At 33.0% G+C, this 17,412-nt stretch overlaps 2 protein-coding genes across 5 annotated transcripts; one reads left to right on the top strand and one right to left on the bottom strand.

Annotated features, from left to right (window-relative positions):
* On the top strand, positions 5,593–7,663 carry LOC109360129 (CRIB domain-containing protein RIC7-like). Of its 2 annotated transcripts, XM_019604859.1 has the most exons (5): positions 5,594–5,886; positions 5,967–6,098; positions 6,272–6,372; positions 6,533–6,638; positions 7,142–7,663. In XM_019604859.1, exons 2-5 carry the CDS (start codon positions 6,038–6,040, stop codon positions 7,567–7,569), a joined length of 696 nt encoding a protein of 231 aa, XP_019460404.1. In that variant the 5' UTR covers positions 5,594–5,886; positions 5,967–6,037; the 3' UTR covers positions 7,570–7,663. The 2 variants fall into 2 exon arrangements, with proteins under 2 accessions (XP_019460405.1, XP_019460404.1); XM_019604860.1 differs by having other exon boundaries at positions 5,593–6,098.
* LOC109359144 (TBC1 domain family member 15-like) lies at positions 10,276–16,343 on the bottom strand. Of its 3 annotated transcripts, none has more exons than XM_019603693.1 (12): positions 16,087–16,343; positions 15,478–15,684; positions 14,810–14,905; positions 14,348–14,451; positions 13,436–13,614; positions 12,432–12,554; positions 12,253–12,341; positions 11,477–11,582; positions 11,254–11,351; positions 10,834–11,088; positions 10,654–10,737; positions 10,276–10,523 (listed from the first exon to the last, which is right to left on the bottom strand). In XM_019603693.1, the coding sequence occupies exons 2-12, from the start codon at positions 15,604–15,606 to the stop codon at positions 10,509–10,511; spliced, it is 1,278 nt and encodes a 425-aa protein (XP_019459238.1). In that variant the 5' UTR covers positions 15,607–15,684; positions 16,087–16,343; the 3' UTR covers positions 10,276–10,508. The 3 variants fall into 3 exon arrangements, with proteins under 3 accessions (XP_019459238.1, XP_019459239.1, XP_019459240.1); XM_019603694.1 differs by having other exon boundaries at positions 15,478–15,668; XM_019603695.1 differs by having other exon boundaries at positions 15,478–15,653.

The following is a 17,412-nucleotide window of genomic DNA, read 5'->3' as shown; positions in this document are numbered from 1 at the left end:
GATAAAAATATACTTCATATTCTGTTATTTCATGTACAATGCTATTTATAACAGGAATAACTGTTTGTTTAATTGATTATACAAATCGTTAATCGATTAACAAAATTAGCTAAATGAATTACAATTTTCTCCATACTCTCCCTTAATTCATAATAGCTAGACCAAAGACTCCAAGCTTATGCCTAAGTTCTTCAAATTTTCCCTTATGCAATGGCTTAGTTAGAATATTTGCGATTTGCGCTTCAGATCTACAGAATTCCATTTTTAATCTTTCTATATGCACTTGATCACTAAGGAAGTGAAGTCTTGTCTCAATGTGATTGTTTCTCCCATGTGCTATTGGATTTTTTGCCATGTTTATTGCTAATTTATTATCAACCATTAGTTGCATACTTTCATCTTCATCCTTTATCTTTAATTCTCCAAGTAATTTCTCCAACCATAGAGCTTGGCAAGCAGCCATACAAGCAGCAATATATTATGCTTCACATGAGGACAATGCAACCACATCTTGTTTCTTTGAGCACCAAGAGATTGGAGCACCACCAACCACGAACACATAGCATGTTGTCCTCTTTCTATCACTCTTGTCTCCACACCAGTATGCTTCACTAAATCCAAGCATAGATTGATTGAGACTGTTGAGTTTGTTGGACAGCATCAAGCCAAAGTCAATGGTTCCCTTCACATATTTCAGTAATATCTTGGCTTCAAGTAGATTAGATTTTCTGGTGACTCCATATGTCTACTCACAACCCCTACTCTATATGATATGTCTGGTCTTGTATTGTATACATACCTTAGGCATCCTATCATTTGCCATTACAATGTTTTGTCCACCATTGAATCTCATTCAAGTGCATCATTTTTATTACCAACTTCAGTAGGTGTAGAAACTGAATTGCAGCCTTCCATCTGAAATCTTTTCAACACATCAGAGGTATATATTCTCTGATGCATGAAAATTCTAGCCTTGTTTCTTTTGAATTCTATCCCAAGGAAGTAGGATAGATTTCCCAAGTCACTCATCTCAAACTCAATTTTCATATCTTCTTTGAATGCACCAATTTCTTCAATGCTGCTACCAGTTACTAACAGATCATCAACATAGAGGTATACCACTATAAATTCATATATGCTTGAGCCCCTTATGTACACTCCATACTCAACTCTACATTTGACAAAGCCAAGCTACAATAAGAACCCATCAATTCTTCTATTCCAGACCCTTGGAGCCTACTTGAGGCCATAAAGGGCTTTATGTAGCATATACACCAGATCTTCCTTGCCTGCAACCTCAAAACCAAGTGGTTGAGTGGCAAAGACTTCTTCTTGTAGTGGTCCATTTAGGAATGTTGATTTAACATCCATTTGATGTATGAGCCAACAATGATAACTTGCCAAGGAAACCACCAATCTTATGGTTTCTAACCTTGCAATAGGAGCAAACACTTCATCATAGTCAAGGTCTTGTCTTTGTAGGAAGCCTTTCGCTACAAGCCTTGCCTTGTATTTAACTACTTCTCCTTTTGGATTTATCTTCACTTTATAGACCCATCTCACAAAGATTGCCTTCTTTCCTTTTAGTAATGGAGTAAGCTCCCAGGTTTGATTCTTCTCAATGGAATTCAGTTCTTCTTTCATAGCATCCAACAAATGACTCTTCTTGACTGCTTGCTCAAAATTCACAAGTTCCATCTCTACTAATAGAGCCATATGAATCAGTTCACCCTCTGCATTGATTTTTGAGTCTGGAAAGACTTCATAATCACTCAATCTTGATGGAGCATGTCTATTTATCTGATATCTTCTCTGATTTTGAGTCTCAACAACACTTGGTTGCTCAACAATTAATGGTTGGTTTTCCAGTGCATCTTCATCAAGGTGCAACATATGATACTTTTCTGATCCATTATTGTTTTCACTCCAGTTCCAGCCTTGTGTCTCATCAATCTTCACATCCCTACTCAACATTATCTTCTAAGTTAGAGGATTGAAAATTATGTATGCCCCTGTAGAGTGATGGCCAAGTAGGACCAACTTCTCACTTCTATCATCTAGTTTTTTTCTTTGCACTTTAGGAACATGCATATAGCATATAGAGCCAAACACTCTGGGATGCCTAACACTTGGTCTCAAGTCTGACCAAGCTTCTTCAGGAGTGACTTCACCTAGCCTTCTTGCAGGGCTTCTGTTCAAAATGTAGACTAATGTTGAAACAGATTCTCCCTAAAACTTCTTGGGCATTTTCTTTGTTCTCAACATGTTCCTGGCTATGTTCAATATGGTCATATTCTTCCTTTCTTTAGTACTATTTTGATGTGGAGTGTAGAGTGCAGTTACTTCATAAATCAATCCTTCCCTAACCCAATATTCTTTCCATTCACTTGACATATATTCTCCACCGCCATCAGTTCTCAAGGATTTCAACTTCTACTCACATTGTCTCTCAACCTGAGCCTTGAACCCAACAAAGGTGACAAACACTTCACTTTTCTTTTTGATTAGGTACACCCAAGTCTTCCTTGTGAAGTCATCTATGAAAGTCACAAAATACCTATTGTCCACAAGTGAACTTTCCTCAAAAGGTCCACACACATCTAAGTATATTAACTCAAGTGGCCTTGTTGACTCAGTTGGAACATAAGCAGCAAATGAGTTCCTTGCCTGTATATTTGCAAGACAAACATCACACAGTCTACTAGGAGTTTTGATGGGGGGGGCCCATAAAGTCAAGACCTTTGAAGTTCAAATGGCCATACCTTTGATGCCAAATCCAGCTTTCATGAGCAGTCTTGGACAATAAGCAATTATGATTGTCCACTTGAATCATAACCTTGAAAGTTATGTTGCTAGATAAGGGAACTTTCAGAATGAGATTCTTGTCACTGTCAAACACCTTCAAGCTTCTATCTACCATCAACATTGTATACCATTTCTCAAGCAATTGACCAAGACTTAGCAAGTTGCTTCTCATCTTGGGCACATACAAGACATTGTGGATATATGAGTGTTTTCCATCCTTCCTTTGAATTGAGATATCTCCAATTCCTTCAGCCTCAATGGATTTATGGTCTGCAAATTTCACTTTACTTTTAGCAGTCTCATCAAGGCTCATAAACCAATCCTTGTGGCCAGTCATGTGATTAGAGCAACCAATGTCAAGATACCAACAGTCACTCTTGACATGCTTTTTATATGTTGTGATAATGAGGAGTACTTCCTCTTCATCTGACTCACCCTCTTGAGCCATTCTTGCTTCAGATTCAGCTCCACCACTACCATGCTCAAATCTACACTCAGATGCATAACGGCCAAAGTTCTTGCATTGGATTTTCCTCTTGTTAAGCTTTTTCTTATTTCTCCCGACAGCTTGATCTTGCATACTGGATTTATGTGAGGAGGTTGAGCCAAACTCTTGTATGGTTGCTTCATAACCTTTCTCTTTATCATTCTTCCATTTACCTTTCAATTTCTTTTGGAAATTTCCCTGGATAGTGTACTTCTTACTGAACTTGACTTGAAGGGCTTGCTCAAAATCTCTATCTTGGCTTCTTAATTTGATTCTTTGCTCATGTGCCTCCAATGAGCTCTATAACTCCTCTATCTTGAACACTTCAAGATCTTTTGATTCTTCTATGGCAACCACAATATGATCAAACTTGTAGGTCAATGTTCTCAGCACCTTTTCAACCACCAATTGATCTCCCATCACCTCACCACATCCCTTCATTAGACTTGTCAAGGATCTAATCTTGGTGAAGTATTCTGATATGTTGTCACTCTCTTTAATCTACAATAGTTCATACTCCCTTCTCAAGGTCTACAACTTCACTTTCTTAACTTTTTCAGCTCCTACATAACACTTCTCAAGATTGTCTCAAGCCTCCTTTGATTTTTTGGCAGTGGCAATCTTCTCAAAGTTGGATTCATCCACACATTGATGAATCGTGAAGAAGGCTTTGCAGTCTCTCTTCTTGCACTCTTTGAAGGTGGATCTCTAGGCTTCAGTGGCATCTTCACCAACTAATTGGTACTCATTCAGCACTATTTCAAGAACTTCTTGATAGCCAAACAGAACCTTCATCTGCACATTCCACCTTTCATAGTTCTTTCCATCAAGAGTTGGTAGTGTCATATTCCACTATTGTTTGCCATGAGAAGGTTATTATTGCTTTCTTCTTTATTTTTATAGACCCAATATTGAAAACAAAAGCTTTAGATACTACTGTTGAAAAAAGAAAAGAAAGAGGATTTTAACCGATTAAGATAGTGAGATAATCGATTAACGAGAGATGAGAGAGAGATAAAAAATATTTCACATTCTGTTATTTCATGTACAGTGACTTTGATAACATGAATAACTGTTTGTCTAATCGATTATACAAACCGTTAATCGATTAACGAAATTAGCTAAATGAATTACACTTTTCTCAACAATTCCAAGTCAAATGGATATTGTGACAAGAGTTTTACATGAAAATTATTTGAAGCACCAATCAATCCCATGTCGCATATCTAATCTCTGTTAGACACCTAAATCCTTAACCGTAAAATAAAAAAAAAATAGACACCTATTCTTTTTTCTTTGCCAAAATTCTCTCTTTAATTTAACTATTGTTGCAGAAGAATTTAACCATAAATAATCTCATAACCATCCCATTAAATAGGTAAAAGATTCATTAAATTGTGAAACATTACTCTGCCATAGTGTAATGTATTGTTGCAGAATTCGCTCTTTAATATGAGCAAACTGTATTACCTTTTCCTTCTTTATCAACTAAAGTTTAGATTGGAGGGTAAATTGGAGGTATACTGTACGCTCCATTTTAAAAACAAATGATGAGTTGTACAATTTGAATAAAAATAGACAAAGTTGTTTAATTTATTAGAAATGGTGAACAATTTTATAAAATAAGATTTAAGTAATTTGGACACTGATAACACATGCTCTTTTTGAACTCCCTTTGATTGTCTTACTAGTTATGACAAGTGAGAATCATTATTGGCATTAGTTAATGTTCTTATTGCACAACAAGACAAACTATTTGTTATTAAGCAAAATAAAAAAATGGAAAACTATTTGTTACATATCATTCAATTGTTTGCCTGATGAATACACTTTTATCTTTTTGGTACTCGGGTATTCTTCACCTTATGGTAAGAAACTAATATTTTTCGAGATTCGTAGCTACACTTTTCAACAAATGTCACTCACATGAATTGAATTCTTGACATTTTGGTACCGTGGGATCTAGCAGGGTCTTACACTACAAGATCAACATCTTGTTTGTATACATACACTTTCTATATATGTGATGTGATGACAATTGAGAAACAATATTAAACAATGGAATAATAACATTCCAGTTATTTTCCTTCCAAGAAATTAGGAATCAACAACATTGATGTACCTATATCGTCCATTCATGTGAAACCATTCATTGTAAAAATGACCTGTTAAAAAAGACTTACTAAATTTATCTAGCACCTTCAAAATTGTTTCAATTAGTTATCGTTGTCACACCTAAAATTTCGACCAACTTCTGGTTTTGATTTGACTTGGAGAATCAAAAAGCAAACAAATTAACATAGAGTCAACAAAATTAAAGATGGATATGCTTTAAACAGAAACTTGTTTGTTACATTCATCACTTTTCTCATCATTGCCACCTTCATAACACATTGGTCAAAAACTACCTCTAGTTTATGATCCATTATTTTTCTTCAAATAACAAAAACAATAGTAGTAGAATATTTGCATGTCCTGACAAAAAACACAAAAAAATCAATGACCCTGTTGATGGGTTTTGCTTGCTATATTTGTTCAATTCAAAGATACAAATATATTCTTCAATGTTAGCCTTTCAGGGAGAACTTTAATAGGTGAAAATTCAACACAAAAAGTTACTTTTTCCTTTTTCTCTTTTGTGTCTCAAATTCAATGCAGGATTTTCATCTTCCAGGTTTTACTAAAATCTAAGTGTATCTTTATAAATTGTGCAAAGAGAATTTCAATACATCAGATTGGTTGAACATGTCCAGTAGTAAGGTCAAAGGCCTTCTTAGAGGCCTTAGATACATATCTCAAATATTTGGTAAGTAAACTTCTTCATGCAATTATTATATTTCTAATTTATAATGTTATTTGTTAGCATTTATTAATTTCCTTTATTCATTGTATTCTCATAAATGTGTACTATACATTTAACGAAAGAAAACATGATTATTTTGTCAATAAAAGAAAACATATCACTCATACATTTGGCAGATAATGAAAAAGAAGAAGAAATACAGATTGGACTTCCCACAGATGTAAAGCATGTGGCTCATATAGGGTGGGATGGTCCCTCTGTAAATACTCCCAGCTGGGTAATCCTCTAATTTCTTAATTTTACTATTGGTTAATTATTATTGATTTTTGTATATAAGAATAATTATTTGCTTAAAATAAAATTTGAGATTAATCTTGTACAAATTTACCTTCACAAAAAGAAAGTCTTTTGAGGCTTTGTCATATTTGTTTGTTCAGATGAACGAATTTAAATCTTCTCCACAATTTGCATCAGCACCTCTAAATCTAAATGGAGAGAGTCAAAATATAGGACAAGATAATTCGGTAAAATGGGTCTCAGAAGGTACACATTCAATTTTAGATTTATTTCATCCGACTTGATGTTCACTTTCAAAACCCAACGAATGTTAATGATAAAAAAGTAAATCACAAATTTGTCCTAATTTATAACTTTTATGAAAATTGAGATTTTCTTCTTTTGTGAACTAAAATTGGGGGCACAATTTTATTTTTGGGGTTTTCTAATATGTGTTTAATGATACAATTTAATTTACTCAAAAAATTAAGTTTAGATTTGAGAATTGATGAATTTATAAAATTTATATACATTGAAAAATATAAATGTGATTTTACCAATTCTCAGATGCCAACTTATCTTTACTGAATAAGATGACATTGACATACATTAGAAAAATATTTTTCCATAAACAAATTTGAGTATTTATGATATTAATTGACTATTAAAAATATATTTTATTTTTCAATTGATAGATTTTGAAAGGAAGCTAAAATTAAAATAATAGTGACAATTATTGAGTTTTTATGGTTACAAATATTTATAAATAGATTCAAGGAGAAGTTCAAGGCAAGTGAACTCTAGGGGCTTACCCGAGTTGCCAAAAGGACCTAAAAGGTCATCCAACAACACGACAGATTCTCCCATTAGGGAAAGATCAAATAAACCAAGACAATCAAGGAAGACATCTAAACTAAAGGATTCTTCTGACGAATCCAACTCAACCGAACAAATTATACAAATGGAAACAGTCCAAGGGGATGGCTCACCGGCAAGGAACTTATCAGACATTCCCAAGAAGTCTCACAGAAAGAAATCAAAAGATAGTTCATGTGGCAGCGAATCATCAAAATTGAGATCAAAAGGCCAATCCATGGAGCCCGAGTCTCCATCAGGATTTGTATCCAAGTCTAAGAACAACCAAAGGCCCTTAGAAGAAAATGAACATTATCAAAGAGGAGTTAGTGAGATATCTTGAGAAATTGGTTTAATTTTATGCTATTAGTTAAGAGTGATGTACAGTTAATACATGGAACTAGACACTTTCCTTATCCGGCTTATTCTCTTCCATGATTAATCATTTTTCTTCCTATAGCCTTGTATTATCTCTCGATTGCTGATATATAATTACTAATTAGTATATCTTCTTTATTTTAGTTTCCAATAGTTTGTTTGAGATACAATCTCAAGATCGTCATTTCTAGAAGACTCTACATAATAAGAAATGTGAAATAAAATAGTAACGTCTTATCTCGTCACAAGAGTAAAATACAACATAAAAGATGATAAGGAAGAATAATTTATACTAATGAGTTACGAATAAACATACAAATATTAACACATACACAATACTCTTAGAAAGGGATATGAGAGAATGAAACTATAATACGTAATAATGACATTGGACTGAATGATTCTCACATATAACATAGTTTACTATAAAGACTTACCTTGATCCATGATCAATTTTGGAGTTGAAAATATCTGAGATTGACTTGAATCATTAAGGTTTAGTTACTGGGGGCTATAAGAAACCCTTTATAGGCAGGAATAAGTTATTTTATGAAATGAGGCAACCTTTCCGATAGTAACTTGTATCATGTTAGTATTAACCATAATAAATTTGATTTTTCCTTTCAAACCAACCAACCATATTTTAACATTTGTTTATTTTATTAAACTAACATGAGGTTCTACATCATTTAATTGAGAGAGTCCCTTCCATGTACTACAAAGTTAATTTTATAGATCAAACTCAAGATTAAATTCATTTCTTTTTGAATTATAATAGGAGATGTTGAACATTTATCCATTATAAATTCCTCTAAGACTATTAAAGTGTATCATATGAGATAAGTAGTATTGTGAAAATCGAACGTCACCTATTGGTGCAACCAGTAAATCAGTGAAGTGATCTTCATACCGGTATGGTACAACAATTATATCGATCATCTAATTGCTAGTCAAAACTGGCCAAAATCAATCCAAACTGGTCATACTGATTGGTTTTCAATTGAACCGTATCGGTTATATCAACCAATTTTCATTTAAAATTAATTTTTTAATGAAAGAGGCAATTTTTTTTACCAAAATGTTGTTATTGGGGATCAAGTACGCAAACTACTATCTTTTTTCATACTTCTAAAATATGGTCTACCATGAAGTCGCACATTTTATTTTAACAAATGGTGTAAATAAAAGTAATTATTGTCTTCTTTATTAAATTTTCAACATTAATGTTTATATAATATATATTATATCTAACTTTATTAATTTGTGGTTGAATTAATGAATTACAGATTAAACTGCTATGCCACCATATACGTACATTTATCGATATCTACTTCAATCACTTAATAACACTAAATATAAGTCTAACAATCATTCTGATCTATCTCAAAATATTTCTATATCAACTACTTAGTTCGTCTCACTGATATCCTTCATTTCAAATTTATTAGAGAATACTTTCTTTCTTTCACAAAAGCCTAGCAATCATTGTGATCTATCTCAAAATATTTCTACATCAACCACTTAGTTTGTCTCACTAATATCTTTCATTTCAAATTTGTTAGAGAAAAAGATAGCTAGTTACAAGCAATGAATTTGCTACCACCGACTTTTAGATTTATGCAATGATCAATTATGTTTTCCTTAAATTCAAAACACACAATAACATTATTGAACTTAGGATATCCTTGTCAACAAGCTTACTTAAGTTCATTTGTTAGGTTTACACATTATATGTTTTTCCCTATAATTGAAAACCTATGGTTGATCCATATAAACATTTTACTCTAAATTCTCATTTAGAAAGACAATTTTTATATCCATTTGATGCAATCCTAAATCATAATGAACAATCAGTGTCATAATAATTTTGAGAGAATATTTCTTGGAAACTCGTGAAAATGTTTTCTTACAGCAATGTCATTTCTTTGTGTAAAACTTTTGGTAGCAAGTAGGCCTTTGTAACGTTCAATATTGCTATGATAATCATTCTTAGTCTTAATGTCTAATTTATAGTCAACTTTCTTATACACTTTGACAATTCTACAAGATCTCACACGTTATTTTATTCTATTTATTTAAGCTCATTTTTCATGATATCTAATCACTTATCAGAATTATCATAACTAATGGCATGTAGAAATGAAACTATATAATTATCAATTCATATGTTGTTTTCAACTCTCATATATATACCACATAATATTTATTGGTTGTTTTTTTGTTCTTCCTGATTGTTATGTGGTTCAATAACATGAGAAACACCAAATGTAAAGTAGAAGTACTTGCAATAGGAACTTGTACGCTAGAAGAAATTTGATGTTCACTCCATCTGTTTCACCATTCTCAATGAAATGGACATTTCCAATTTCAATAATTTTTATACTATGGTAGGAAAATAGAATTTATACCTTTAAGTTTGTATGGCTAACTAATAAAATATTCATTGACTATGACTATTCTTGCATCCAGTTTCTTTTATCGTGGTTTATAAACTCTAATTTCTACTTGATAACCCCAAACATGATTAATCATCAATAAACCCTTCCAAATAGGAATAAACCCTGTGCCCTTATGCTTCGCAAGACAATGATCATTGGATGTGAAAAATGGAGAGAAATAAAGGTAAAAATGATGGAATAAAATACATGAATTTAATTCTACACTACACAAATCATGAATACAATTAATAAAGTGTAATTTTTTACAGTGATCCTTCCAAATAGGTCTAAGATTCATTGAATCCATATTGAAGAATATTCGAAGTAGATTACTATTTGATTTTCAAATGATCAAACAATATACAACATTAGGGGACTGCTTAAACACCAAGAGGGAAAAATGAATGAAAGAAAAGAATGAGTTGCCATCAAAAAGCTGAGGAAAATTTAATATTGTTTGTGACTATTATGCCTTCTTAGCCTGCATGAACAAATAGCCCAAAAAATTATGGAAGCAACACAATAAGACAAACACCAAAATTTACATGATTGGGGTGAAAATAGAAAGAAAAGAAATGCTGTAGTAGCAGAAGATAAAGAATGAAAACTACCTTGCTCAGGTACTTTTTCTGAATTTTCAATGCTTCGGTACATGCTTTTTTAGCATCAAGATTTGATGTTATGTCGCCTAAGATCTGCAGAGAGAGTTTAATTTGAGATCCATGTAGAAAGGACACAAACGCAAGAACATATCTTGAACCAATAGGGGGCGGAAAGAAAGATAGAGAGACCTGGACAACGTCGTCGACACCCTTGGCTTCGTTTAAAATTCGTCTATTCTTGATCTCGAGAACACTTGCAACAAGAAAAATAGCAAGTGAACAACTTTCCTCTGTATGGCCAGTCTTCACATTTGTTCTCTCGAATTTTCCGTACTGCTTCAACATTTTATCATTTATTGCAGACAAAGACTCTTTTCCTTTAGTACGATCCGGGTCCTCGTATTTTGAGAAGATATTTGGGTTGTATTCCATGCCCCACATCAACTGGACACAATCTATATTATGTCTTAAAATGAGCTATTAATTTGAAGCCAAAATTGAGTTGAAAGTGAAACTCTATCTCATAAAGAAATGTCAAGGAACCAGAAAAAATAACTCCTTAACTTTTAAAAGAGTTCATTTCTTGAGAAAATAGATATCCATCCTTACCTCCCAAAGATACAAAGTATCTGCAAAAGAAAATTCTCTTCGGAAAAGAACCATCAGCATGCGAAATGCAAAGAGATACTCTCCACCGTCTAAATCCTCTGCGAAATAAAAAAGAAATGAAGTTTAAGGATTGCTTTCTGCCACATCGATACGAAAGGCGGCCCAGTGCACGAGGCTTCCACGTCGATACAGAAGTTTTTTCTTTAATGTGTGTTTTACATACCAAGATGTTGGTGAAGCTTAGGATCAACTGTTTTCATTATCTGTGAGAGTGTACTCAACTGAGATTGCACTCCCATTGAACTTGCACTGCATCTGAAATTCTCTCTCTGTTATGGAAACAGAGGCAGGAATGTAAACACGCCATAAAAATTATGTGATTGAGATCAAACATTTTTTACTCTTAAAATGAAAACAAAAACAGCAACAGCTAGAATAAGCCCAGATGTCATCAAAGTGAATGAGAAGTACTTATTCCTTCAGCTGCACTTATATTCATTGATTCTCTGCACTTAAAAGACCATGTGTCTAAGTTAAACAAGAAATAAGGTGCTACTTTTCTTTGAGGAATCACTTCCAATCCCAAATCTAGAGTCTATTCCATGATTTAGTTTAACAATTCTTTTGTGCAACTGTATTTCTGCTAGTGTGGCAAATATATATCTGCACAACATGGGGAAATAACTGGAGAACTCCGACGGTCTCCGACCTATGCCTCTTCTAGTCTCCAGTCTCCACAAGTAGAATATGTAAGATAAGATGTGAGAATAACATCATATAAATATTAACATGAAAAATGTAGCAAAATTAAAGCTCGGTAAGAAATAATGATTTAATGCACTACTAAGCAAGTTTCCTAGCAAAACTTCAGACAAGTCTTTTCAAAGTCGCCAATTCCTTGAGGCACTAGTTTGTAGTTTCTAAAGATCAATTACACACACAAGAAACATCTAAAACTAGCACTTTTAGAAAAATCCATAGTTGCATTATATAGCATACCAGCCTTCGCATTGCACGCTCAAAGCACCAAAAGCAATCAGCTTCATTCTCAATAAGAATAATCAAAGGTGAGCAAATATCATTCATTCCTGCAAAGCGAATAATCCCTTCAGAATGTCTCAACTTCTTGAAGATCTTTTAGTTAAACACCTAAAAATTGAAAGGATATAGTAATTCACCTTGCACGTAACCAATATCGTTGTTCAACCAAGCAAAAACTGCTAGAACATCCCAAAGCTTTGCTTGATTAGCTTCACTCTCATAGAACTCAAGTGCTCGATCTGTTCGAACTACATCAAGGCCTACAATGCAAAGTGATCAATTGCAATTATGGATGCTTATTAAAACAAATTAATTACTAATAAACCACATGAACTTATGTAGCTATTAAATAATGCCCTTGTTTTGTGATCATCATGGAACAGATGCCATCACCTTCACAACTACTAACAAGACATTCTTCATTAATCACACTTATGATGGTGCCATTGCCATTACATATTCAATCAATATTCTTATTGTCGAACATTCTCCAAAAATATTGTCTTATTGTTAGCCAAATCCCTCCAAAAATATTGTTAATTTCTAAAATTCTCTCCTTGCAAGAAAAAAATCGTCTTATTATATTCGGTCAAAAAACATTTGCAAATTGATAATATTGCTTATTTTAATTAGCTCAAATCAGCTTAAAGGTTGCTTTAGGCTTAGATATACAATCAGTCACACATGCTTGGGGACTGAGGATTGTTGAAATTACTAACTTGTCACATTATGAACTGGAGCTAGAGGCTATATTTTCAATCATTGTGACCAAGAAGGGGGAGAAATGTCTTAGGTATAGAAAGATAAACTTCATCTTTTGTTTTCAAATATTCTACAAAAACAAAATGCGTACACCATTAACTGAAGCCTTTTAGCATTCTTTTGTGAGGCTCATTATCGTAGGACAATGTATAAATATTGACTTTCAATTCAGATTTTGTCATATTGCTCATATTTAATTTTTTGAACATTATATATAGTGTTGTGTCCTATATTTTGGGCATTGTCCGATGTCCATGTCAAAGTCAACACTTCACAGGTAGTTTTCCCTTTAGTGAGAGGCCCAAGAAGAAAAAATTGTAAAACAAAACTAAAATCAATCAGAACGATGTATCCAATATCTGAATATGCATATGCATACCAATCTGATGTAATACTTGCATCCACTGCAAAACTTTCGTATCTGAAGTCGGGGCGCTTATCAAAGAAGGATCTGTTGGCTTGCCATCATCACCGATAAGAGGTGTTGTAATAAATTTTCCACTACCAATGGCTGGAACCATCTTTTGACATTCAGCTTTCCACATATCATACTGCCCCCTGAGTCACAAATTTACAAAAGATTTTGTTTTATTTTATTTTATTGTTACATTTCAATGAATTAAAAAAGAAAAAGAAAGAAAAGGAAGACTTAGCATTTTTGCCTTGAAAAAGGGAAACACTAGTAGACTTTCAAGAAAACCAACACAAGACTACAGGAAGAAACATGGGAGGCAACCCACTCTCGTGATAATATAGTCTAAAAACTACAGAGAGATTAAGTAAAAAAGACAACTAATCTTTATGTGCATAGATTATGTGGCACCAAGCACATAATTAATAGAAACCATGGTCACACAAAAGGTAACAATTTTAATCTCACAATTTGGATTAGAATAATACAATATGAATATTTGGCCAGTGATTATACATCAGTTCTGTCACAGTCACAGAAATGCATGTGGGAAGTAACAACAGCAGTAAAGTAATATTGGAAGTGGCAAGTGGAGGATAGTGGCATCGACAGATAATAGTTGAAGACATATAGTCTTATTTGATATGTTTTCCTTCCACCAATTTAAGTACTAAGAAAAGTGAAAACTTGGCCCTTATTCTCAGGTTATACAAGATGGGAAAAAATACTACAACAACAACATCAATCTTCTTAGAACCCATAACAATTGCAATCCTAATAAAAGGTACCCGGATTCAGAGAACCACAGAAATGTGTGGAGCAAAAACCTCTTAATAAGATTTTCTAATTCAACAGAAATACATTTAAATGAAAATGTACCTCCGACGTTGCATGAGCTCATTCCGTTCATCAAATGTACTGTTAGGATCATAGCAACCTAGCAAGAACTCCCATACTACCCCTTTGATTGAAGGATGGACTCCCTACATGATTTATAGAAATAAAAAACAGTAATAAGCATAAGTCAGAAACAATAAAAAAACTTGAATAATATTGTGGTATTATGGTCATGATTATAAGTTTTTCAATGTACATTACTAGATAAATACACAGCATATCTATTGTTATTTCTGTCATGAATCACCATCACATAATGCCTCTTTCACATAGAACAATGTAGCTGCACACTGATCCTCAATGCTGACAAACCCCTAAACATACAGGCACGAGGACACACACGCACGGCACAGAGAGAAACCAGAAGCCAAAAGAAAGGTTGTTATTACTCATTATTGACAGACTCAGTCATGTAAATAGCATAAGGTAAAAAGTAAAGATTACCCCCCGCTGGATTCGTCTAAGCACTTTTGCAATATTCAAGCGACCATCTGCGGAGAATGATGCATGCCATCTTCTTGCACTTAAAGTTTTCCCAGCCTGTGCAAACAGAAAGTGCAGCATCTAAACCATAATACTCTTTCTAATCAACCATAAAAAAAGAGAGAGAAAAATAAAGCCACCAACTCACAAGTCTGTGTAATAATAAAGCTGAAAAGCAGCATGGACAAAGACATAAGCATAAACTTTCAATCTTGTACAAGCCTACAGGTATTAATAAGTTGCTTATCACATTCAATAGGGGTACATACAAGTACATCCATTCTATTTAGCATTAACTGAACTGGTGTGGGCATGTGTGGTCGGTCAAATATAATTAACAGACAACATGAAGTGTGGATTTTTTAGTTCGGCGCATGGAATTAGCTAAGCATTTATCCCAACAAATTTAGTAAAAAATAGTTTAACTTTGATACATTATCAGTAAAAATTCTTTGCACTACCAATAAAACATAAATCACTCCTTGTGCCTGCCAATTTTAAGATCGTTCTTATAAGCGTCAAACATTCTAGATGATTCGACAATGTAAAACAAAATTAAAAAACTTTTGCCAGTGCATTACAATTGAATCTTAAAGAGAACAAAGCACAATATGAGGAGAAAAACGCACCCTTGGCTTAAAACGAGTGGGTGGAACATCGTTGTGGCATTCAGGTCGAATAGGATAGAAAGTATTCAACTCAGTAGCTCCAGAACTCATCATAAAAACCTTCCTCCACAATCTACCACAGCCAATCATCTACTCAACCCAACCCAACTGAACCTCCTCAATTCCAACTTGTGATGCTACTTGTTAGAAACCTATAACCATCAATCTCAACATTAAAATAAGAACAAAACATTACTTTTTTTTTTTATAAAAAGTGGTCACTTTCATTGGTGATGCTTGTCACCCTTCACATATCAAATGCACCCCAAACATACAATTTTGTTTTTTATTGAAAAGTACTAAAAAGATGGTCTTATGCACGAGTTTCTCACATAGTGGAGTCTGAGGAGGGTATACATACCCTAGACAAACAATCATTATGGCTAGGCTCACCCTCTTTTTTAATTGAAAAGTACAAATATTTGAACATTTCTAATATTGAATCCCTACAATGATTAGCATTTCCACTAAAGACAACAAATTTAATCTAATCGAAGGAGTTAAAGCAAACCCAATTGGGAAACAGATAGAAAGCAATTAAAAAAATGATGGGTGGGGAAAAGGAATCACCTTTCCGATTCTGGAAATGATTGGAGATATTAATATGAAGGTATGTGTGAGAGATTCAAATCGAGAAAGCAATGTGTCGCGCAATTGAAGGCAGGAATAGATGATTTTGTTTGGAAAATTTACTGTTTTGGTACATTCAAATTCAAAGTTTTCGTCTTTTTACCCCTCTATGGAAAATACTTGGGTCGCGTTCCTAACGCACTATTTCAAAAAAATTGCAGAATGCTTTGGTTTTGCGACATGATTCTTTTTCTATTTTGGTAGCCAAAGAAATTTCAGTGGGAGCTATGCATACAAATTTATAAACAGTACATTACATCAACCATATTTGTATTAATTTAAGAGTCAATGGTAAATAGAAATTAATAGTAGATTGTTGTGTAAAAAACTCTTGCATTAATGTGTATATTTTTTACTTTTTTTTATTATTACCCAAACCGTGATCGTGCTCCGGTTTCAGGTTGCAAATATTTATAAAAAAATAGCAATTAGAAAGTAGCACTTCATTTTTTTATATAATATTATGGAATGTGTATTTCAGGAATTACATTTTTAGTTTTTTCGAACCAAATTATTTTTTTCAATTATAATTTTAAGGCATAACTTTAACTTATATAATCCTAAATTAATATTATTAACCTCTATATGGTAAAGTAAGATTATTTTCTCTTTTCTCATGTGTTATATATACTTCTATATCTATACTATATATAAAGGCAAAACATGGTGTAATTTTCATTTCCTATTTTGCCCTTCACATTATTTAATTTTTACAAAAAACCATATAATCCTAATTAACCACCATCAACACATTAATTAACCATATTTCTCACCTTAAACTAAACATTATCATAAACACATGAAAATTATAATATAAAGTACATTGAATACAACAAATATATTCTAATTATAAAATTCAAGTAAGAATGATCGCTCAGGAAAACAGATCACCTTGAAGATTTCACATGAGTACCCACCTGGACACTCTAAATAATGTGGGTAGGTTAAGGGTAATCACTACTTTAGTTAAGTGATAATTCTACATACACCAAGGGGACCAAAGTGTTCCCAAAAAAAGAATATATCCCAAAAATAACTTTCTAATGTAAAACTAAACAACCAATGTAAGAATTCATGACATTTGTGCTTTCTTCTTTGGGTGGGAGAGGAGAAAAAGAGTCAAAGAATAAAAAACATAAGAAAGAGAGTAAAATTTGATAGTATGGTAAAATAGAAAAATAAGATAAAAGAGAAAGTGAAATTATATAAATTGGTAAAAGAGATATGATATTATATATAAAATGATAAAAGTGTCTCTAAAGCAAA

This window comes from Lupinus angustifolius, chromosome LG11 (assembly GCF_001865875.1).
Source record: "Lupinus angustifolius cultivar Tanjil chromosome LG11, LupAngTanjil_v1.0, whole genome shotgun sequence".
NCBI lineage: Eukaryota > Viridiplantae > Streptophyta > Magnoliopsida > Fabales > Fabaceae > Lupinus > Lupinus angustifolius.
Note: the sequence above shows the minus strand (reverse complement) of the source record. Positions and strands in the feature narration are given on the sequence as shown.

Excerpts from the sequence above, each read along its gene's own strand:
- LOC109360129 (XM_019604860.1), top strand. The coding sequence starts at position 6,038 with ATGTCCAGTAGTAAGGTCAAAGGCCTTCTTAGAGGCCTTAGATACATA. Across the intron at positions 6,099-6,271 it reads ATACATATCTCAAATATTTG|ATAATGAAAAAGAAGAAGAA; the intron begins GTAAGTAAACTT and ends TACATTTGGCAG. Across the intron at positions 6,373-6,532 it reads CTGTAAATACTCCCAGCTGG|ATGAACGAATTTAAATCTTC; the intron begins GTAATCCTCTAA and ends TTGTTTGTTCAG.
- LOC109359144 (XM_019603693.1), bottom strand. The coding sequence starts at position 15,606 with ATGATTGGCTGTGGTAGATTGTGGAGGAAGGTTTTTATGATGAGTTCT. Across the intron at positions 14,452-14,809 it reads TTAGACGAATCCAGCGGGGG|GGAGTCCATCCTTCAATCAA; the intron begins GTAATCTTTACT and ends TAAATCATGTAG. Across the intron at positions 13,615-14,347 it reads GAGCTCATGCAACGTCGGAG|GGGGCAGTATGATATGTGGA; the intron begins GTACATTTTCAT and ends TTTGTGACTCAG.